At 42.7% G+C, this 22,385-nt stretch overlaps 1 protein-coding gene across 2 annotated transcripts in view; it reads left to right on the forward strand.

Annotated features, from left to right (window-relative positions):
• The first annotated feature begins 33 nt into the window (after positions 1 to 33).
• Ctps2 (CTP synthase 2) overlaps positions 34 to 22,385 on the forward strand; it is a 116,178-nt gene continuing 93,826 nt past the window's right edge. Inside the window, exons 1-9 of one of the 2 annotated variants that reach the window (XM_050160596.1) lie at positions 105 to 121; positions 213 to 301; positions 5,339 to 5,543; positions 8,361 to 8,531; positions 9,883 to 9,983; positions 16,240 to 16,356; positions 16,489 to 16,572; positions 18,076 to 18,156; positions 21,758 to 21,909. In XM_050160596.1, the coding sequence (XP_050016553.1) occupies positions 5,378 to 5,543; positions 8,361 to 8,531; positions 9,883 to 9,983; positions 16,240 to 16,356; positions 16,489 to 16,572; positions 18,076 to 18,156; positions 21,758 to 21,909 (872 nt within the window). In that variant the 5' untranslated portion in view covers positions 105 to 121; positions 213 to 301; positions 5,339 to 5,377. Of the gene's footprint in view, positions 122 to 212; positions 302 to 5,338; positions 5,544 to 8,360; positions 8,532 to 9,882; positions 9,984 to 16,239; positions 16,357 to 16,488; positions 16,573 to 18,075; positions 18,157 to 21,757; positions 21,910 to 22,385 lie in introns of both variants that reach the window. The other variant, XM_050160595.1, reaches the window with a different exon arrangement.

Raw genomic sequence — 22,385 nt, forward strand, 5'->3', positions numbered from 1 at the left:
TCTTTTCCCTTTTTTTTTTTTTTTTTTTTTTTGTACTATCGCTGGAACCCACCGCTGCAGCACCCCCATTTTCATAGCCAGCGTGAGTCAGCTGGGCCGGCTGCGGGACCGCGAGGGGAAGGTGGGTGAAGAGGGTGCCTCAGTCCCTGGGGAGGGCAGGACCGAGTGGTGACTAGTGCACCCTAGATGAGGTCCCTGCTCCCGCAAGACAGGTGAGCGCTGGGTCCTGCTGGCCGCTGGGTGGAGCTGCGTGAGCCACACTCCACACGCCACACTCCACGGCGCCCTGGCCACTACACAGGTAACTCCCTTCTTGGGCCTCCCCCGAAACCCCTCGGGCCTCAGTGCCCAGACCACCATATTTCCCCCGGGGCCATTTCGGCCCTGCCAGGAGCACACTGGGGGCCTGGATGCTTTTGTCCCTTTCCCGCTGGTGCCCACGCCCGGCCCATAGCCAGTCGCTTCTTGCATAGTGCTTGAAAACCTGAGCGATCGAGCAGGCCTTTGGGACTAGGGGACGCCCACTTGCGCCCAGTGCCAATGTAGCCTGTTCCCTAGCAGTAGCCAGTGACTTGGGGTCCAAATCGGCGCGTCCCTGGGGTGTGTCTCTCCTCACAGGATTCCGCACCCCCAAGCCCTACTTCTCCCCCCCGTTTGTGGATCCCCGAGATGGCGTTAGCGGAAACGAAACCGCCTGCAGGGATGATTCGGATTTTGAGTCAGCTTTCAGCTTACAGGTTAAACAACAACCCTTTTAGCTGGCCTCAGCGTACCGAACACTACCGCCTGGGGGGGAGGCCGACTTGTACTTTATGCCCAATAAATTTTCCACCTCACCTCGAGTCTGTGGGGGTTTAGCCAACCCACAAAGGTCCTTGGTGCCCCTTTTCTAATCAGTTTTGATGATCATCGTCTTGGCTTAGTTTTGTCAGTCACAAACATCATAAAACGGACTTATCCAGTAAGTACTGTTTTGCGTCTGATTTACATTACTTTAAAAATGAACAGCATTAGAAAGGTGTCTGTGGGTGTTTCTGTTGCTGTAGGCCTGCACGGTGGAATGGAGCCACGTACGTATGTTTGGCAAGTTGGAAATGAGATGCGCGTTAATAATGTGCATGTTTTCCCCCAAGGCTTAGTGCAAAGCTGGCGACATGAAGCTCACAAGTAGATTGCAGCATCCATTACAGCGTTTCTCTTTCCTTTAAGACAGGGTCTTAGCAAGCTCTCCTGAGTAAATTGGGAGCATGGGGGCCATGGGATAGGGTTGAAGGGGAGGGGAGAGGAAGGGAGGGGAGCAGAGGAAAATGTAGAGCTCAATAAAAAAAAAGAGAGAGAGAGACAGGGTCTTATGTAGCTCAAGTTGGCCTCAAACTCATTCTCTAATCTCCACATCCCAAGTGCTTGGATTCAGGCCTGCAGCAGCACTCTAAACCAATGATTACAATTTTGAGCTTGTTGGGCTCAAAAATATTGTAAGATCTCAGGGAGGTGACTCCCAGCACCCCCACTCATGAGGCTCAGGGAGGAGGACAGTGATGTGGTGGCTAGCCTGGACTACAGAGTGAGATTCCCTCATCTCAAAAATCAAACATCATCATCATCATCATTATTATTATGATTATTATTATGGAATGATAATGTAGCTTTTGATCCCAGTACTATGTAAACCAGGGATGGTGGTGGTTTCCCATGGCTACATTTTGAGTTCAAGGCCAGACTAGGCTACCAAAAGGAAAATATATATTTATTGTTTATGGCATCTCTTTGTTCTTTTTTTTTCCAAGATAGTTTCTCTGTGTAACAGCCCTAGCTGTCCTGGAACTAGTGTTGTGCCCAGATTATGACCCCTAGAGAGAGACCACCAGAGAGGACCAGACTGTAATAAGCAAGGTTTAATCAGCATAATACAAACATGTTTGGAACTCCTCTCCATCCCCGTTACAACAAGGTAGAGAGGAGTTGTGTCTCCTCTGTGGGGTGAGCTTTTAAAGGCATAACTACAAAGAGACTCTTTGAAGATGCTTTGGCATGGATGCAAGGACTTTTGCTCCCTCCCCCCCATCTTGCTAAGTCAGCTTATTCCTTATTCTTATAGCAAGGCTACTACTGTTCTTGAGTTAGGCCATCTTTATCAGCCTGAACCAGGTGGCTGGTTGGGCTGAGCTAAGTGACCTTGTGCTCAGAATCTCCCAGGTGGGAGAGGAGAAGGCCACTATCTTCCTGGGAAAACATTCCGCTAGGAAATTTCTTCTCGCCTCTTTGAGAATAAGGGGTGAGGGTTCCACACTAGCTCTGTAGACCAGGCTAGTTTCAAACTCACAGAGATCTGCTTGCCTCTGTGTCCCGGGAGCTGAGTTTAAAGGCATGTGCCCAACTCCTTTTACTTTGTTTTAATTAAAACATTACATTTATGTATATGTATATACGTGTACATGTATGTGTGTGGGCAAATGTGAATGTCCCTCCTATAGTCTTAAATTTTTTTCCAAACTTATTTGCTTAGGAAGGGTAGAAAGGACTGAGATGGACATGTAACTTAGTAGGTAGGATATATGAAGCCCTGAGTTCAGTCCCCAGCACTGCATAAAACAATAAAAGCCAGGTGTGGGGCTAGTGTAATGGCTCAAGCTAGTTAAAAGTGCTTTTGGAGCAAGCCTTGAGGACCTGGTTTCAATTCCCAGAACTCATGTAAAAAAAAAAAAGCTGAGTGCAGCTGGGCCTGGAGCTCAGTACCAGAACGCTTGCCTAGCATGTGTGAGGCCTTACATTCAATCCTCAGTACTAAAAACCTGCAAAAAGAAATCTGTAATAATTTTTTTTTTTTGCTGGCTGTGGTGGCATATAGACCATGCCTCAAAACAGAGTGAAAGGAGAGAAGTAACGCCTGGAAGTTGTCCTCTGATCTCACTCTGTAGGACTTTCAGAGCTAGGGAGATGGTCTAATTGGTGCTTGCCTCGAAAACATGAGGATGTAAGTTTGATCCCCAGAACCCATATAAAAAGTCTGAGCATAGTGACACATGTCTGTAATTCTAGTTCTGTGAGGATGGAGATAGGAAATTCTATGGGGCTCACTGGACAGCCAGCCTAGCCTAATAGGTGAGCACCAGACCAATGAGAGACCCATGTCTCAAATGAAGATACATCTAAAGTTGTCCCCTGGCCTCCATATGCATCTCCATTGATAGGAATACATGGGTGTGCACACAGAAGCACATGCAAAAAAGAGAGGGGATATGTTGTTTTTAATATATAGAAAACTAACAATTGTCCACAATTCACTCACCTACATATACTAGCGTGGTGATTTATTTTTTGCTAAATTAGGAAATGGACAATTAAGATTTTCCTCTTAACATGAAAAAACATAGATGAGCCTCCATTATACTAACATTATATATCAATTTACCCCCATGCAACAAAGTTATTTCTTTTCTTTTTCGACAGTCTCATGTAGTCCTTGCTAGCCTTGAATTCCTGATCTTCCTGCTTCAACGTCCCATGTACTGGGATTACAGGTATACATCTTGCCGATCTGAGATGAGAGCTCATTTCTTTTTTAGGGTCAAAATATATTTAAAACTATTGAGACTTTTATTCCACTTTCCAGATAAAAGAAAGTGTAATTGCCTTGCCTACATACAGTTTGCACAGCCTGGAAACATTTTCCTATGCTTCTAAATCTTAGGGAAATGTAGTTTGTCATGCAAAAACTAAGTACAGTTCAGAATCGAAGTGAATGGAAAGTCAAGGGAACAGAGGTAGCTGCTTTCCTGGTAGGAAATAGCCATAGTTTTCTGTCTAGTGGTAGGAATAAAAGCCGCAGAATCAGGGAGGGTAGTAGTTGGCAAGGATGAATGTAAGTGTAAGAGCTGGAGAGATGACTTAGTAGTTAAGAGCACTGGCCGCTCTTCCAGAGGACCTAGGTTCAGTTCCCAGCACCTACACGGCAGTTCACAACTGTCTGTAACTCCAGTTCCAGGCATTTGCAGGCACCAGACATGCACATGGTACATAGATATATATGCAGATGAAATAACCATATATGTAAAATAATAAAAATTTTAAAAAGAAACAGTGTAATTATCCATGTGTATGAAAATGTCACAACAAAAACCCATTGCTTTGTATGATAACTGGAAAAATAACGAAAAGAAGCCTACAAAATAATACTGTCTGTAGTCCTAGAATGTGGGAGGTGGAAGCAGGAAGGTTAGGAGATCAAGGCCAGCCTTAGCTACCCAGGGAAATGGAGGCCAGCTTAGGCTATATGAGACCATGTCCTGAAGACAACAGGAACAGCGGTAGCAACAGCAGCAAGTACACCTGCTCCACCCTGACAGCACCAGAGTGGATGTGGTGGTGTACACCTGCAATTCCAGGACTCAGTGAATTGATAAGGACGAACATGAGCTCCAGGAAAGTTTACTATAGATAGTGAAGCCCTTTCTCAAAGAAAAATCAAAACCCAAAAAACTGGTTTCCAAAGGTTTGAACATTTAGACAGAAAAAAATGCTATGTACTTTTGGAATTATAGTTTGATATGCTCTCTACTGATGAGAGAAGGTTTCTACTCTGTGACCCTTTCATTTCTTTTTCTTAGGATTTTTTTTTTTTTTTTTACTTTATATGAGACGCTGTAGCCAATGTTGGTCTAGAACTCTCAGTGAGCCTCCTGTGTCAGTCTCCTGAGAGTACAGGTTAGGTGCTGCCTTGGACTCTTATTTATTTATATGCTTTTTGGTTTTGTTTAAGACAGAGTCTTGCTATGTAGCCCTGGCCTGGCCTAGTACTCCCTATGTAGCCCATATTAAACTCAAAGTCTTGGCAATCCTGCCTTGGCCTCTTTAGTTTTTCTTTTTTCTTCTTTGAGACAGGGTTTCACTCTGTAGCCACAACTGGCCTGGAACTTGCTATGTAGATCAGACTGGCCTTGATCTTATGGATATCTGTTCTGTCTCCTGAGTGCTGGGACTAAAGGATTGAGCCACCATACTAACTTTATGTTGTTGTTGAGACTGTGTCTTATTCTTTAGCACAGTTGGGCGTGCAACTCATGTAGACTGGTCTGTGTTTGAACTCCAAACTATCTTCCTGCTTCAGTCTTTGGAGTACTGGGATTAGAGGCATTGGCTACCTTGCCCATTATTTTTTCAGATCTGACTTTTTGTTTGTTTTCCAAGACAGGTTTCTTTGTGGGTAGCCCTTGCTCTCCTGGAATTCATTCTGTAGACCAGGCCATCCCTCAAACTCACAGGGATGCCTCTGTTTCCCAAGTGCTGGGATTAAAGAGCCACCGGCTCAAATCTGATTCTTAATTTGGTTGTTTCTCAGATTGCATTTGGGTATTGGCAGCCACCCATTTGCCCACCAATGAAGTATATCCTGGTTACTGGTGGGGTCATCTCAGGCATTGGTAAAGGGATCATCGCCAGCAGCATTGGGACTATTCTCAAGTCATGTGGACTCCGAGTTACTGCCATCAAAATCGACCCCTATATTAACATCGATGCTGGGACTTTCTCACCTTATGAACATGGTATGAAAAGGAATATTTTCTTCTTTAAAGTGCTAAAGTAATTTGCAGTGCTTTCTTGTGTGTGTTTAAATATTTATTTACGTGCATATGTGTCTGTAGATGCCGTGTGTATGCAGGTGCCTACAGAGGTTGGAAGAGAAAGGTCCCCTGGAGCTGGAGTTAGAGGCGGATGTGAGCTACCTGACGTGGCTGCTCTGGGACCTGAACTCTGGCTCTCTCCAAGAGCAACAAATACTCTGAATTGCTGAGCCATCCTCTTATCTTGTGTTTTGGGTCATTTCTCTAGCATAGGCTTACAAAAGTAGATTTTCTGGATCATTCCATAGAAATGTGTGAAAGTTCTTAAGGCTTTTGATTCATGTTTCAGATCAGTGATGACATTCCACATAGTCAAGTCTTATGGAGGCATACCACTTTCTATGGACTATATCTTGTTTTATTTTTATCACAAAATACATTTCTCTTAACATTTCCCCTGCTGGAGTAACTGTTATTAATATTGAAATGTTTGGTAGGTATACATACATGAGTGCATCTGTGGTTAAATGTGTATGCGTGTGTGTGTGTGTGTGTGTGTGTGTGTGAGAGAGAGAGAGAGAGAGAGAGAGAGAGAGAGAGAGATTGAGATTGTGATAGATGTGGAGGAAAGAGGTTGATCTCTGGTATCTTCTTTGATTATTTTCCACCTTATGTTGTGAGGTGGGATGTCTCATTTGAACCCAGAGCCTGTTGGTCTGGCTAGTTTAGCTAGCCAACTTCCTGCAGGGATTTCCTGTTTCTGTGTCCCAAGTGCTGAGTGTTGGAGTGTTAGGATCATAGGCAGGCTGTTGTGCCTACCTGGCATTGACACACGTGCTGGGAATCTGAACTATGTCCTTAGGTTTGTGTAGCCAGTGCTACACAAACACACTGTGACATCTCCCTGGCCCTGACGTATTTTTTTGATCATACTATAGCCCAGGCTGACCTGAAATTCACTCTAGTTCAGGCAGGCCTCAGATTCATAGTTTTCCTCCCATCTCAACTTCCTGAGTTCTGGGATTATAGGTGTAAGTCACCACAACCAGGCGTTTTGATAAGTATAAATTAGTTATTTTAAAAAACACTAATACCAGGTTTGGTAACACATGTCTATAATCCCATAATTTGAGAGATGAGACAGGAAGAATGGGGCTTCAGGGAGGGAATCAAGGCCAACTCTAGTCAGCTACATAGTCAGTTAGAGGCCAGCTTGGGCTACGTGAGACCCTTCCTGTCTGCCAACAACTACAATTTTAAGGCAAGCATGGGCTACTTAGGACCTATCTCAAAACAAAAACAAAGTGCCACATAACTGTAGAGAAGTGTTTGTATCCCAAGCACCCATCCAAAAGCCAGGCATCGTGTTGAGCTTCTGAAACTCCAGCACTGTTGAGGCAGAGAAAAATGGGTCTTAGCAGAATGAATGCCTTCCAGTTTCAGTGGGAGACCAGTTCAGGTGCAGAGCAATTGAAAAAGACACCCTGGCCTCCAGATGTACACGCATACTTGTACACTTGCATCCACATTTCCAAATATCCACAGGAACATATACGTACATCACACACCAAAATAAAAGGCTTTAATTTTTTTTTTTTTTTGTTTTTTTGAGACAGGGTTTCTCCGTAGCTTTTGGTTCCTGTCCTGGAACTAGCTCTTGTAGCCCAGGCTGGCCTCGAACTCACAGAGATCCGCCTGCCTCTGCCTCCCGAGTGCTAGGATTAAAGGCATGCGCCACCCCTGCCCGGCTAAGGCTTTAATTTTTTGGTATTTACTTGTATTTTTATTACGTGTGTGTGTGTGTGTGTGTGTGTGTGTGTGTGTGTGTGTGTCTCAGGTTTGAATTCAGATTGTCAGGTTTGGCAGCAAGCACCCCTACTCGCTGAACCATCTCATAGGCCCTCAAACCTTTTTTACATGCAAGCAGAAAAGTGCATAAATCTTAAATGTACGGCTTTGATGATGAATTTTATCTAGATGAACTTATTGTGTAACCAGCCTTGACCACAGAATAAAAATCACCTTTGTGGGGCTGGCCAAATGGCTCAGTGGGTAAAGTGGCTTGCTGCCCAACACTACAAACCTAATGATCCTACTGTTCCTCAGAACCCATCATACAGTAGAAGGAGATAAACAACTTCATAAAATTGTCCAGTGACTTCACATGTGAGCCTTGGTACAGGAGCCCCCACTCCATCATGCACATGCACAATGATAATAAAATATTATAAAGGAAAACAGTGAAATCCCTTTTGTGTCCCTTGTTCTTGATCCTTAAGTCTCAGGGTATCTTCTGTCCTGTTTTGTAGCGTAAAACCTTGCATTAGTTTTACTTTTTCCCCCTTCCTTTTTGGAGGTGAGTTGTGTGCTTCCAACTACTAGGCTCAAGCAATCCCTTTAACTCACTCTTCCAGTATCTGGAACTATAGGCTAGTACTACCATACCCAAAGAGCCTGCCTGTCTTCCTTCCTTCCTTCCTTCCTTCCTTCCTTCCTTCCTTCCTTCCTTCCTTCCTTCCTTCCTTCCTTCCTTCCTTCCTCCCTGCTTTCTCTTTTGATGGTCCAGCCTTAAGAATTAATTTCTAAAAATAAATTGGTAGATGATTCTTTCCAATTCGAAAAATAAGGGTGTTTTCAAACTTTTGACACACGTGTGTGTGCAAGCATGCGCATGCACGTGTGTGTGCATGTGCATGAAGTGTTACAAGTTCTGGGATTATAGGTATGAGTTTTCTTGCCTGACTGAAAAATAATCTGTTCAAAGTAAGTTTTAATTTTTCCATTGTATTTTGATCATAGGTGAAGTGTTTGTTTTAAATGATGGTGGAGAAGTTGATTTGGACCTGGGAAATTATGAAAGATTCTTGGACATTAATCTTTATAATGACAACAACATCACCACTGGGAAGATATATCAGCATGTGATTGATAAGGAGAGGCGTGGTGATTTCCTGGGGGAGACTGTTCAAGGTATTTTACTATATAACATTATGGACCCTGTGTGCTAAGCATCATTCAGAGGAAACTTTGTATTTAACAGAAATGAGAAGGTTGTGGGCCCTGAAATCTCTGCTTTCTTTTCTTTTTTACTCAGAAATATAAAGAGTGCCCCTTGTCAATGTTCCTGAATATACTTTTTAGCAGTTTTTATTACTAGATAATATTTTTAATTTTAATTTTCTTTTTTGAGACAGGGTCTCATGTAGCCCAGGCTAGCCTTTAAGTTACTATGTAGCCAGGGATGGCCTTGAATGTAATGATCCTCCAGCCTCCACCTCTTTAAGTGCTGGGATTATAGGCATATACTACTACAGCAGTTTATGTGGTGTTATGGATCAGATCCAGTGCTTTGTGCAGGCTAGGCAAGAACCCTAACTGAGCTCTACCCCCAGGTCCTGATTTTATTTATTTTTGTTGGTTTTGAGACAGAGTCTCACTGTGTAGATCTGGCTTGCCTGGAACTAGCTATGTAGACCAGGTTGGCTTTGAACTCATAAAGATCCGCCTGCCTCTGTGTATTAGTCACTTTTTTCTTTTTTCATTTTCTTTTTTAAATAAAGTATATTTTTCCTGATCAAATGGAGGATTTCTAAAAAAATATTTATTTTTATTTTATCTGTTGGTGTTTTGCCTGCATGTGTGTCTGTGTGAAGGTGTTGGAACCTCTGGAGCTAGAGTTAAAGATAGTGGTGAGCTGCTTTGTGGGTGCTGGGAATTGAACCCAGGTCCTCTGAAAGAAGAGCTGGTGATTTTAACTGCTTATCCATCTCTCCAGCCCCATTAGTCACTTTTCTATTGCTGTGATAAAAACATGATCAAGGCACCTTATTGGATAGTATATTTGGGCTTATGGTTCCAAAGATATGAGTCCATTGCCATCATATGTGTGTGTACATATATGCCATGTGTGTGTGAGTGCCCTTGGAAGCCAGAAGAGGGTGTTGGATTCCCTGGCGCTAGAGTTACAGGCAGTTAGAAACCTCCAGATGTTGGTGCTAGGAAGTGAACCCAGGTTCTCTGGGAAAGAAGCAAGTACAACTGCTGAGCCACCTCTCCAGACTGGTGTTTTCTTGTCTGCATCGGCGATAGCACTTCTTTCTGTTTCTCCTTCTCTGGTCAGCTTCAAGAGCAAAGGTCTATCATGGGAAGGAGTGGCCTTAAATTCTTCAGTCCATACTGGTTCCAGTGGTGGAGACAATGGCACAAGATCTCCAGCTGGTCTCGTTTGCCTGGTGGCTTTCATATCATTTGGGAAGTCCTTATACTTCCTTTCTCATGAAGTAACCTGCTGTGTTGTTTTTTTTTCTTCCTTTTTCTGCAGTTGTCCCCCATATTACTGATGCTATCCAGGAGTGGGTCATGAATCAAGCCAAGGTGTCCGTGGATAGTGATAAGGAAGAACCCCAGATATGCGTTATTGAGGCAAGCATGGACCTTTTCTTCATAAGCTACCGCCTTACTGGCTTTTTAAGCATCCAGTTTCCCTTCACTCTCCCCTCTTTGGTATGGTAAATTAGGCTGGGAGTGGGGTTCCAGCAGGTAACAACAGAGATGGTCACGAGTCAGTCATTAAAGAGATAATCACACATTCTCTGGGGGTGAGTACGCAGTGGTCTGTGTGTGTGGACAGGTGAGTAACGTAGTCGGGGTTGGGGTTGGAGCCTGGAATGGATACTTTCTTCTGTCCCTGAGGAGTCTATAGACCCACTGTTCGTACAAATGAACTGTATGATTTTGTTTATTTGACAACAGAGTCTTAGGTAACCCAGGCTGGCCTTGAACTTGATATATAGCCAATAAAGCCTTTGAACTCCTGATCCTTCTGCCAAGTGCTAAGATTACAGGCACGTGCCATTCCTCCTGGTTTATGCCATGCTGGGGATGGGATCCTGGATTTCATGTGTGCTAGGCACATATCTTACCAACTGAGCTACATTCCTATCCCAGAGTGTATTTTAATTTCTAGTATTGGAGAAATATTTGCAGAGTGCCGTGGAAAGTAGAGATTGGGTTGGGAAAGTCAGATGGTGGAGGTGGGAGGTGACATCAACCATTCAAGAAAGCAGTATTTGAATTTAGCACTTGTTGACTGCCTTGACTTTTCTCTCATTCCTTTATGGTTGTAGAATGTAGTATGTTATGCAGACTGTTTTCTACCTGGGTGTTCCTTCCTTCCTGATTTTTTTTTTAGAACTTTTTCTTATTTTTTTTAAAGATTTATTTGTTTATTTATTGTATATGCAACATTCTGCCTCCATATATGCCTGCAGGCCAGAAGAGGGCACCAGATCTTATTACAGATGGCTGTGAGCCACCATGTAGTTGCTGGGAATTGATCTCAAGAGCTTTAGAAGAACAGTCAGTGCTCTTAACCTCTGAGCCACCTCCGCAGGCCCCTCCTTCCTGATTTATATCAAGGAAATACTTCCTCTTAAAAATGAAAATGCGTGTGTATGTGTGTGTGTGTGTGTGTCCCCTAGTGCTCATGTGGATGTCACAGGACAACCTTGAGTGTTGGTCCTCGGCTTCCACATCCACCTTGTTTGAGGCAGGGTCTCTACAACTCACTCCTTTGTATACCAGGCTAGCTGGCTTATGAGCTTCTGATGATCCTCCTGCCTCCACATCCCACGTCTTGGCAGGCCTACACTATAATTACAGACACTTGTGCTACTATAGCTGGTTTTCATGTGGGTTCTGGGGGTCTGAACTCAGGTTGTCAAGACTCGCACAGTAAGTACTTCACCACTGAGCCATCTCCTTCGCCCCAGTGTTTCCTTTTTAAAAAATATTTATAAAAGACAGTCTCATATACCCCTGGCCTTAAACTCTACTATGTAGCCAAGAATGACCATGAGTTTCTGAGCCTTCTGCCTCTACCTTCCAAGTGCTGAGATTACAAGCATGCATCACTATATCCAGTTTTATATGGTACTGGGGTTGGATTCAGAGCTTCAGACTCTACCCCATTCTAAGATTTCTTGTTATTATTTTATGAATCAGTGAGTTTATCAATCCTGCTTAGGAAGCAGAGGTAAGTTAAAATAAAAGCCAGGCATGGTGATACACACCTTTAATCCCAGCACACAGGAGGCAGAGGCTGGCAGATTTCTGTGAGTTCGAGGCCAGCCTGGTCTATGTAGAGAGTTTCAGGCCAGTCAGGCCTATATGGTAGGACCCTGTCTAAAAAAGCAATAACAACAAAAATTACAGGTGAGAGATTACTTAAAGAAGGCTGGATGGCACCAAAACAGCATAAATTTCCCATACGTTCCCACCTAGTTATGGAAGATGACCTCTTGGAAGCTGCATCATGGAGTCCTCCCTTGCAGCTAACTTTTTACTTCTTTGTTTTTGTCCAAGATCATATATAGTACTAAGTGCTAGTGTATGTTTCTTAAACATTTATACTTGTGATCAAGTTTTTGTTTGTGTCTGACTTTTTTGAGACAAGGTTTCACTCTCTAGTTCAGGCTAACCTGGGATTAATTATGTCGTCTATGCTAGCCCATAACTCAGAGCGGTCCTTGTGCCTCAGCTTCCCAAGTGCTAGAATTATAGTAGTACGCCACCACTGCTAACCATGTAATATTTTAACTTATAAGTTGAATATAATGAAAGATTGAGAATAATAAAATAGAAAAATTATAACAATAAATTATAATGCAAGTTATTTAAAACTTATGGATTATCAATTTTGTAGTTTTAAATTTAATAAATGCAAATTTACAATAAGAAAGTATTATCACAAGGGTTCTGAACACAGTGATAATAGGAACTTCCAAATGGGTTAAGAGGCTGCAGTGCCACAATAGACCACATGAGGGCAGGAACAGATAAGATTTAAAGTCTTGGTCCTTTTCCTTATGTTCCAGTGATAATTTATAGGATCCCCTTCAAAAAGCACAAGATGAAGCTGAGTTTGGGGTCCGGCAATCCAGCACTCCAGAGACTGGGGAAGGAGTGTGGAAGCTAGCCTGGGCTACATATGGAGCTCCAGTCCAGTCTGAGCTACAGAGTCAGACTCTGTCCCAAAAAACTACCCCCCCCCCCCCCCCCCCCCGCAAACAAAACAAAACAAAACAAAACAAAACAAAACAACCTACCCACATTAACAAGCCAGGTGGTGGTGGTACAGGCCTTTAAACCTAGTACTCAGGAAGCAGAGGCAGGTGGATCTCTGTGAGTTCGAGGCCAGATTGATCTACAGAGTTAGTTCTGTGACATCCAGGGCAATACAAAGAAACACTGTCTCAAAAACAAAACAAAAACCACACTAGCAAACAACAAAATAAAACCAGAAAAGGGGCTAAGGGCATATAGCTCAGCAGTGGAGCACTTGCTTAACATATGTGAGACTCTGGATTATGTCCCTGCAACACAGAAACACAAAGGACAAAATCCTCTCAGACATTCCCATATAGTTTGATTTAAGTACAGACTTTTCTTTAGTTTTTTTTTTTTCCAGACAGGAGCATGCAATGTAGCCTTTGCTGGCCTGGAACTGGTATGTTGACCTTGAACTCACAGAGATCCACCTGCCTCACCAACTTCTATCCTGAGCCCTGAGATTAAAGGTGATAGTTACCTTGCCTGGTCTGTTTTTTAAATTATACTTATTTTTGTGTGCATCTGTGCTGTATGTGTGTACGTGTGTGCATATGCATTCAAATACCTGTGGAAGCCGGGCTCAACACTGGCTATCTTCCTCAGTTGCCCATCACCTTATTGTTTGAGACAGGGTCTCATGAACCCGTAGCTCAATGATTTGGCTGGACTGGCTGGCCAAATATGCCTGTCTCTGTTCCCACCTTCTGGGGTGAGGTCACTGACATGCCCTATGCTGGGGTTACAGACACTACTGTGCACAGCTTTGTACATTTGCTGTGAATCCTAACTCGTGTCCTCCTGCTTGCCTGGAGGTCAGTATTGACTGAGCCACTGTCCCTGTTTGTGTTTATTGAGACAGTGTTTCTCCACGTATTTGAAGCTAACCTTGATGTTAGTATGTAATCCAGGTTGGCCTTGAATTTGCAGCAATATTTCAGCTTCAATCAGCCTCCTGAGTACTGCTGAGATTACACCTCTTGCCTTCTTCCTCCTGCTGCTGCCATCGTAGCCACCTCTTCCTTTCCCCCTCCCTCCCTCCCTCCCTCCCTCCCTCCCTCCCTCCCTCCCTCTGTTCTTTCTTCTCTCTAACTCTCCTTCTCCACCTCTTTTGGCAGGATCTTGGTATGTCCATCCTGGCTTCAAACTGGTGATCCTCATGCTAATACCTTGAACTGCTTTTTTTTTTTGAGTTTAGTTTTTTTTTTCTTCTTGCTGTGTAGATCAATCAACTCACAGAGATCCGCCTGTCTCTGCCTCTCCAGTGCTGGATTAAAGGCGTGCGCCACCACGGCCCAGCATCACTCTTTTTTTTTAGGTTTATTTATTTATTTTATTTATTTATTAAAGATTTCTGCCTCCTCCCCGCCACCGCCTCCCATTTCCCTCCCTCTCCCCCGATCAAGTCCCCATCCCTCATCAGCCTGAAGAGCAATCAGGGTTCCCTGCCCTGTGGGAAGTCCAAGGACCACCCACCTCCATCCAAGTCTAGTAAGGTGAGCATCCAAACTGCCTAGGCGCCCACAAAACCAATAGGTGCAGTAGGATCAAAACCCCATTGCCATTGTTCTTGAGGTCTCAGTAGTCCTCATTGTCCTCTATGTTCAGCGAGACCGGTTTTAACCCAGGCTTTTTTCAGACCCAGGCCAGCTGGCCTTGGTGAGTTCCCGATAGAACATCCCCATTGTCTCAGTGTGTGGGTGCACCCCTCGCGGTCCTGAGTTCCTTGCAAGTGCTCTCTCTCCATCTGCTCCTGATTTGGACCTTGAGATTTCAGTCAGGTGCTCCAATGTGGGTCTCTGTCTCTGTCTCTGTCTCCTTTCATTGTCTGATGAAGGTTAATATTCAGGAGGATGCCGATATGTTTTTCTTTGGGTTCACCTTCTTATTTAGCTTCTCTAGGATCACGAATTATAGGCTCAATGTCCTTTATTTATGGCTAGAAAACAAATATGAGTGAGAACATCCAAGCAGAAACAGGTGGCCATCAACCTTTCTCAGCACACATTTGAATATTTTGTCCCAGCTAGGACCACTGGTAGAAATAGTTTTAGCTTTCTCTTCTGTGGCCTATGTTTTGGATAGTTCTTTTCTTTATTGCATTCATTTTATTTATTGTGAATTCTTTCTTTTATATTTATTTAGTGTGCGTGTGTGCACGCACACATGCGTGAATGCACATGTACATATGTCCCAGTGTGCATGCCAGTGTGTGCTTGTGTAGGTCAGAGGAAAAGTTGTGAGAGTTTGTTCTCTTTACCTTTAAGGTCCCAGGAATTGAACATAGGTGATCTGGCTTGGTGGCAAGTGCCTTTACCCACTGAGCCATCTTGCCAGCCCTTTGAACTTTCTACCTGCTTGTGAGTTTTGTGTCTCTGTCACTCTTCTTTTTTAATTTTTAAAATTTTATTTTATTTTTAAAAATTTTATTTTTATGTTTGTGGTTGTTTTCCTTGCATGTTTGTAGGTTGTAGCATGCCTATATAGTGCCCTCTGGGGACAGAAGAGAGTAACCCCTAGGACTGGATTTATAGATGTTTGTGAGCTGAAGTGTGGGTGCTGGGAGTTGAACCCCTGTCCTTTGGAAGAGCAGCCAGTGCTTTTAATCACTGAGCCATCTCTCCAGCCCTCTTCTCTTTCTCTTTTCTTTTGAAACTGATTCTCACTGTAGCCCAAGATGACCCAGAAATCACTATTTAGCCCAGGCAGGCCTCAAACTAAAGGCAATCCTTCTGCCTCTGCTTCTTTTTGTCACCATGCCTGGATTTTTTTGAGATAGGATATATGTACTCCAGACTAGTCTTGAACTTGTGATACTCCTTCCTCAGTTTCCCCAGTGCTGGGATTACAGATTTTTTTTTTTTTTACCAGACCGGGCTTTTTTTTTTATTAAGTTTTATTGAAGTTTAATGTCACAAAAATTCATTCATTTCGACTGTATAATTTAATGATTATAAGCACTTATAGTCTTCTGTTCTTGTGAAAAAAGTATTAAACTTTAGTTCTTATCCTCAGTCTATTAAAATTATGTCTAAAGCTGGGGATAGTGGCTCACACTTTTAAAACCAACTCTCGGGTGGCAGAGGTAAGCAGATCTCCTAGTTACAGGCCAGTCTAGTTTATAGAGAAAAGAGCTCCAGTTTAGCTAGAGCTACACAGAGAAACCCTGTCTCAGAAAAGAAAAACAAAACAAAATAAAACAAAATTATTTCTAAACCAAGTGTGGTGATTCACGTTACATGATCAAGGCTAGCCTGGGCTATCTATGTAGAAGTCCAGGCCACCCTGGGCTACAGTATGAAACTCTTCCAAAAGTAATTAATTACTTAATTTATCTGGTTGTTGTGATATATGCCTTTAATTCCAGCACTTGGGAGGCAGAGGTAGGCAGATCTCTGACTTCAGAATCATCCTGGTCTATATAGAAAGTTTCAGGTCAGCCAGGACTATATGGTCAGATTCTGTTTCTAAAGAAAAATTACTTAACTTCAAAAGCAAGAAAATTCCATTGGTTTGTGTGCTATGGAAGATGTTTGGTTATTTGTGCCTTATGTTCGTTTTTCACCCTCAGCTGGGAGGCACTATTGGAGACATCGAAGGAATGGCATTTGTGGAAGCATTCCGACAGTTCCAGTTTAAAGCAAAGAAGGAAAATTTCTGTAATATTCATGTCAGCCTTGTACCACAGGTGAGTTTTTCCACATAAGTATGGAGATAGTAACTTTGATCAGTTTTGCACTGATATTTTATGTGACCTATCTTTGAAATTCAAGAGCCATAAATTGTCCAGTTGTTCTGATGGGGACTCATTTCTTTTTAGCTCTGTGTTACTGGAGAACAAAAAACTAAACCCACACAAAACAGTGTCCGTTCGCTGAGGGGGTTGGGCTTGTCTCCAGATCTGGTGAGTTAAGTGCAGTGGGTAAGTTTGTCTCTAAGGTCTTTTGGAGTAGGACCTCCATGTCACAGGCTCTAACAGCCACTAACAATGGTTTATTTCCTTTTTTGGTGTTGGTGCTGGGGATGGAACCAAGAGCACATGCTAAGCATGTGTTCTACCTTTAAACAACACCCAGTGCCTTCATCTTTAATGCACCATCTCAGTCATCTGTCCCCCTCAAATGGTTCTGATGACAGTAAACTGGTTTGTGTCTGGCATCCAGGAAAAGAATATTTCTTTATCCTTAATTTGGTTTCTTTTATAGCAGACAAGATACAATGCTCTGTCATTTGTAAGGTTCCTGGCTCCTTCAGAGCGAATGTAAAACCTTGGGATTTTCCTCTGTCCCTTCAACGACTGGCTATCTTTGCTCTGAGCTTTAGTCTAAGAGGCATTCATGTGTTGCTATATCAGATTATCCAGTTATAGCCAGCATTTTGTGTGTTTGTGTGTGTGTGTGTGTGTGGGGGGGGGGTAAATTAGGAGTCCACAAAGCAGCTGCCTTCTTTTTTTTTTCAGGACAGTATTTTTCTGTGTAAGAGCTCTGGCTGTCCTGGAACTTGATTTGCAGACCAGTCTGACCTCGAACTCACAGAAATCCTCCTGTCTCTGCCTCCTGAGTGTTGGGATTAAAGATGTGTACCACTATTGTCTGGCACAGCTGCCTATTTTTATAAATAAAAATTTATGGCCATATGTTGTAATATGAGTGGCGGGGCTGCTTCCCGCCACCCGGCTCCCCGCATGGCTAGCTTTATACCCGAAATAATTATATGGAAATTGTATTCTTTTAAACATTGCCTGGCCCATTAGTTTTAGCCTCTTAACCCGTTTCTAATAATCTATGTAGCACCATGAGGTGCGCTTACCAGGAAAGATCTTAACCTGCATCTGTCTGGAGTGGCAGAACCATGGCGACTGCTTGATTCAGCTTCTTTCTCCCAGCATTCTGTTCTGTTTACTCCACCCACCTATGTTCTAATCTATCAGGGCAAGCAGTTTCTTTATTTAATTAACCAATGACCTTCCTCCATCAGCCATACAGTTTACTTACATATAGTCTGTGTAAAGAAATAGTCTGTGTTTTGGCAAGTCTATAGTAGGACCCGGAGTGCCTTACCTGGAAAGCTAAACTGTTTCCTGTGGGACCCTTTAGTGAAAGTTTGTTAACTTCTGATCCACCGTCTCTTCTGTTTCATGAAACAGCCCTGTAGAGCTTTTAACTCTTCACCAGAGACATTTTGATGTTTTCTTCCTGGTAGATTTCTGTTGAACTTAGTGAGACATGCTTATGCTAGTGGCCAGACCAATTTCTCATGCTACAGAGGAATGCCCAGAGTGAATAAGTACACACTTGGTCTAGTCTTGTAAAAAAAAAAAAGAATAAAAGGATTTTCTGATAATGAATTGGGCAATTTGATCACCCCTGTTTCCATGTATTGATCCATGCATAACTGTCTTTCACAGATTGTCTGCCGTAGTTCAAAACCTATTGAGATGGCTATGAAGGAGAAGATTTCTATGTTTTGTCATGTGAACCCTGAGCAGGTTGGTGCTTAATGTTTTTTATATTAAAATTTGTGTGTGTGTGTGTGTGCATGTGTGTGTGAGTGTGTGTGTGTGTGTGCACTTCTGCCATGACCTATGTGTAGAGATCAGAGGAGAATTTTGTGGATGGAATTCATTCTCTCCTACCTTTAGGTTGGTTTCACCTATCAAAATCAAGTTGTGAGGATATGTGACAAGTACTTTTACTCATTGAGCTACAGGGTCTCACGTAGCCCAGGCTGACCTCGAATTTCTGATTCTCCAACATTCCATGTGCTGAGAACATAGTCATAAGCCACCACTTTAAGCTCAGGGTGGGCATTTTAGCTCAGTGAAGCTTCTAGTAAGAGAACTGTGTACTGTTTCTTTAGCATTTTTTTTATCCTGTGTTTTGACGGGATACTTACTGCCTCTTTCAGTTTTCTTCTGTACCTTTTATAGCTTAACACACCTTCAACTGCACAAGTGTGCTGACATTCATGCTGTGTTTTATGATCATGTAGGTGGCCCAGCTGGTTTCATTACTCCATAAATTACCATAATTTAGGCTCTAGCCTTCTGTTCTGTAGGACTTTCAGCCTGGGTATTCTGACATTTAGATGATGTTTTTCTTTCTAGCTCTGGTTCCCAATAAGCCTATGGTATGAGGGGTTGCAGTTGGCTGCAGGTTATAAGGAGTGGTGTGAAAAAAGAGTGGCATGAATGGAGCTCAGAAACAGGGTGAGGCTTGCTAGGAACCATTCATGTGAGCTCTAGGTTCTCTTGACAGCTGCTTGGTGGGGTATCTATGTTTGGGGTGTAGGCGGGTAGAGAGTCCTCTGCTTTAGGTTTCCAAGCCTGAACTGCTTTTAAAAGAAGGGACTTCTCTCTCTCTCTCTCTCTCTCTCTCTCTCTCTCTCTCTCTCTCTCTCTCTCTCTCTCTCCCTCTCTCTCTTTCTATGTGTGTTCTGGGCCACTTTGTTTTGGTTCTGTTGTTTTGTGTACCCTTCCTCTTGGTAGACAGTGGATTAAGCAAATACAACCTGGTTTCCAGAATAGAAGAAGATAGTTAGAACATTTTGCATTGGATTGTTGAGAGCTCAGAGAAAGGAGGTGGAGTTCCAACTCTGTTGTGGAGTCTAACACCTGGAACATTGATCCGAGTCTTTTTTATTTCTACAATCTATCTTTATTATTTTAAGCTTATATGTATGTGTGTGGGCTCGTATAAGTGAGTACACATGCCCAAAGAGGTTGTGGGTGTCAGATCCTCCTGGAGCTGGAGTACAGGTGGTTTTGAGCCATACAGTGTGTATGATGTGGATGCTGGGAATCTAACTCATATCCTCTGCAAGAGCTGTAAGTACTCTTGACCACTGAGCTATCTCTTCATCCCTAGTGGTCCAATTTTGTTCTTATTTTTCTTTTCTATTTTTTTTTGAGACAGGGTTTCCCAGAAGCTATGGAGCCTGTCCTGGAACTCGATCTGTAGATCAGGCTGGCCTCAAACTCACAGAGATACCCATGACTCTACTTCCTGAGTGCTGGGTTTATAAAGGCATGTGCCACCACTCCCAGTCAAACAAGGCAATTCTTATAAGATAAAGCATTTAAATTAGGGGCTTTCTTAGAGTTTTAAAGGCTTAGTCTATTATCATCATGTTGGGGAGCATGGTAGCATACAGGCAGGCACTGGAACAATAGCTGAGAATTACATCATCCATAGCTACATCATTCATAGGCAGAGAGAGAGAGAAACAGAAACAAACTGGACTTGGCATGGGCTTTTAAAATTTCAAAGTCCACCCTCAGTGACTCCAACAAGGCTACACCTACTCCATTCCAACATGGCCACTCCTCCTAATCCTTATAATCCGTTCAAACAGTTTCACTCCCTGGCAACTATGTTTTCAAATTTGTAAGCCTATGAGGGCTGTCCTTATTCAAACTACCACAGTGATGGTTGGGAGCTACCTTGTGAGTGATGAGAGTCAAACCTAGGTCCTCTGAAAGAGTAACAAATACTTTTAGGTGTTTAGCCATCTCTCTAGCCCAAATTCATTCATTTCTCTTTTTTGTCTTTTTTTATTTTATTTTTTTATTTTTTCCCCTCCTTTGGAGCTGAGAAATAAACCCAGAGCCTTGTGCTTACTAGGCAATTGCTCTACCACTGAGTTAAACTCCCAACCCCTTTCTTTTCCTTTCTTCTTCTTTTTTTAAAAGAAAAACCTTGTAACATTTATTTATTGCATGTGCATGTTTATTCATGAGTGTGGCGGTCAGAAGGCAATTCTGGGGAGCCAGTTCTCCTTCTACCATGTCTATTCTGGGACTAGAACGCAGGTTATCAGATTTGGTGCCCTGCTGGGTCATCTCACCAGCTCTCAGTTCTTTCTTTTTTTGATTGTTCTTTTTTATGTAGTCTAGGCTAACATTGAACTTTCTGTTTGGCTGAGTATGATCTTGAACTTCTGTTCTTCCTGTCCTTACTTCTCAAGTGTTCTGATCACGGGTGTGTGCCACCTTGCTTGGTTCTATGTGGTGCTGCTGGTAGTCAAACCCAAGGTCCTCATGTACGCTAAGCAGGCAGTCTGCCAAATGAGCTATATATCTCGCTGTCTTGCTTTCCCTTCTGTTCCTGTGATAAAATACCCAGCTTAGGGGGAAAGAGTTTTGTTTTTTAACTTAGTGTTCTTGGTTGCATCCTAGTCTTTTGGGAGGTTAAGGCTGAAGGAATTTGAAGCAGCTAGTCACATCACATTCACACTCAAGAGCACAGAGAAATGAGGTAATACATGCCGACTGCTTAGCTCCCTTGCTCTTCTTTTATATGGTCTAGGGCCAAAATCCAGAGAATGGTGCCACCCAGTTTTTTTTTTTGTTTGTTTGTTTGTTTGATTTCGAGACTGGGTTTCTCTGTGGTTTTGGAGCCTGTCCTGGAACTAGCTCTTGTAGACCAGGCTGGTCTCGAACTCCCAGAGAGCTGCCTGCCTCTGCCTCCTGAGTACTGGGATTAAAGGCGTGCACCACCACCGTCCGGCAGTGCCACCCAGTTTTAGGCTGGATCTTTTTTATGTCAGTTAAGGAAATTAAGAAATTCCAAGCCAGATGTCGTGGCATATGTCTTTAATCTCATCTCTCAGTAGCCAGGGGCAGGTGAGTATCTGTGAATTTGGGATCAGCCCTGGTCTATATAGTGATTTCAAAGCTAGCCAGGGCTGCATAGTGAGACCTTTGCTTAAAAAAAAAAGAAAAGAAAAAAAAGAAACCCTGACAGACATGCTCAAAGGCCAGTTTGGTTTAGGCAGTTACCATTTGAAACTCTTCTCCCGAGGTGAATGTAGATTGTATCAAGTTGACAGTTAAAACTAAACATCACTGCTCCCTCCCTCCCTTTTGCTCTCTTTCCCTCCCTTCCTTTCTGAAGTTGTATTTTGCTGTATAGCTGAGGCTGGTCTTGAATTTATTATGGTTCTCTTGCCTCACTTCCTGGGATGCTGGAATTAGGCCTGTTCTCCAACACACAGCTTTCTTGATTTTCTTATTTCACTATAAACTATTTCTTGAGTTTTGTCTTATTCCAGTGGTGTATTAAGAAAGATGTTTTATTATCATTGATCAGGTCCTCTGTATCCATGATGTTTCTTCCATCTACCGAGTGCCTCTTCTTTTAGAGGAGCAAGGTGTGGTTAAATATTTTAAAGAGAGATTGAACCTGCCCATCAGTGACTGTTCAAGTAATTTGCTTTACAAGTGGAAAGCCATGACTGACAGGTATGTGAGATGAATTATTTATGTATAAAATTTTTTAACATAGCTAGAACTTGTAAAAAAAAACTTCTCCTAGTTCGTTTCAGACTTTCTCAGTCTTTATAAATACATAGGAAATTAGGACTACAAGATTACAGATAAAAAAACGGATTACATATAAACATACTACAGCCTCTGGATATGGGTTTGGACTGAGTTCTCATGCTTTTGTGGCAAGTTCTCTACTAACTGAGCTATCACCTTGGCCTCTTTACGCAATTTTTAATAATTCTTGGCCTTGTAGGTGGAAGTAAAACCTACTTCAAAGGGCCAGTCTGCCTTCTTTACCTTTTTGTATGTGTATGTTCTGGTGTAGATATATCTAAATTTGTTGCTAGAGTCTTTCTCTGTGTTCTTTGAAGATTTTTGGAGCCATTGTCTTTGTTGTACTTAAACCCAAATGAGTTAAAGGGATTTGGATTCCCAAAGGAATATATATA

Source organism: Alexandromys fortis, unplaced genomic scaffold (genome assembly GCF_014885135.2).
Source record: "Alexandromys fortis isolate MF-2015 unplaced genomic scaffold, M_Fortis_MF-2015_v1.1 scaffold_120, whole genome shotgun sequence".
Classification (NCBI taxonomy): Eukaryota; Metazoa; Chordata; class Mammalia; order Rodentia; family Cricetidae; genus Alexandromys; species Alexandromys fortis.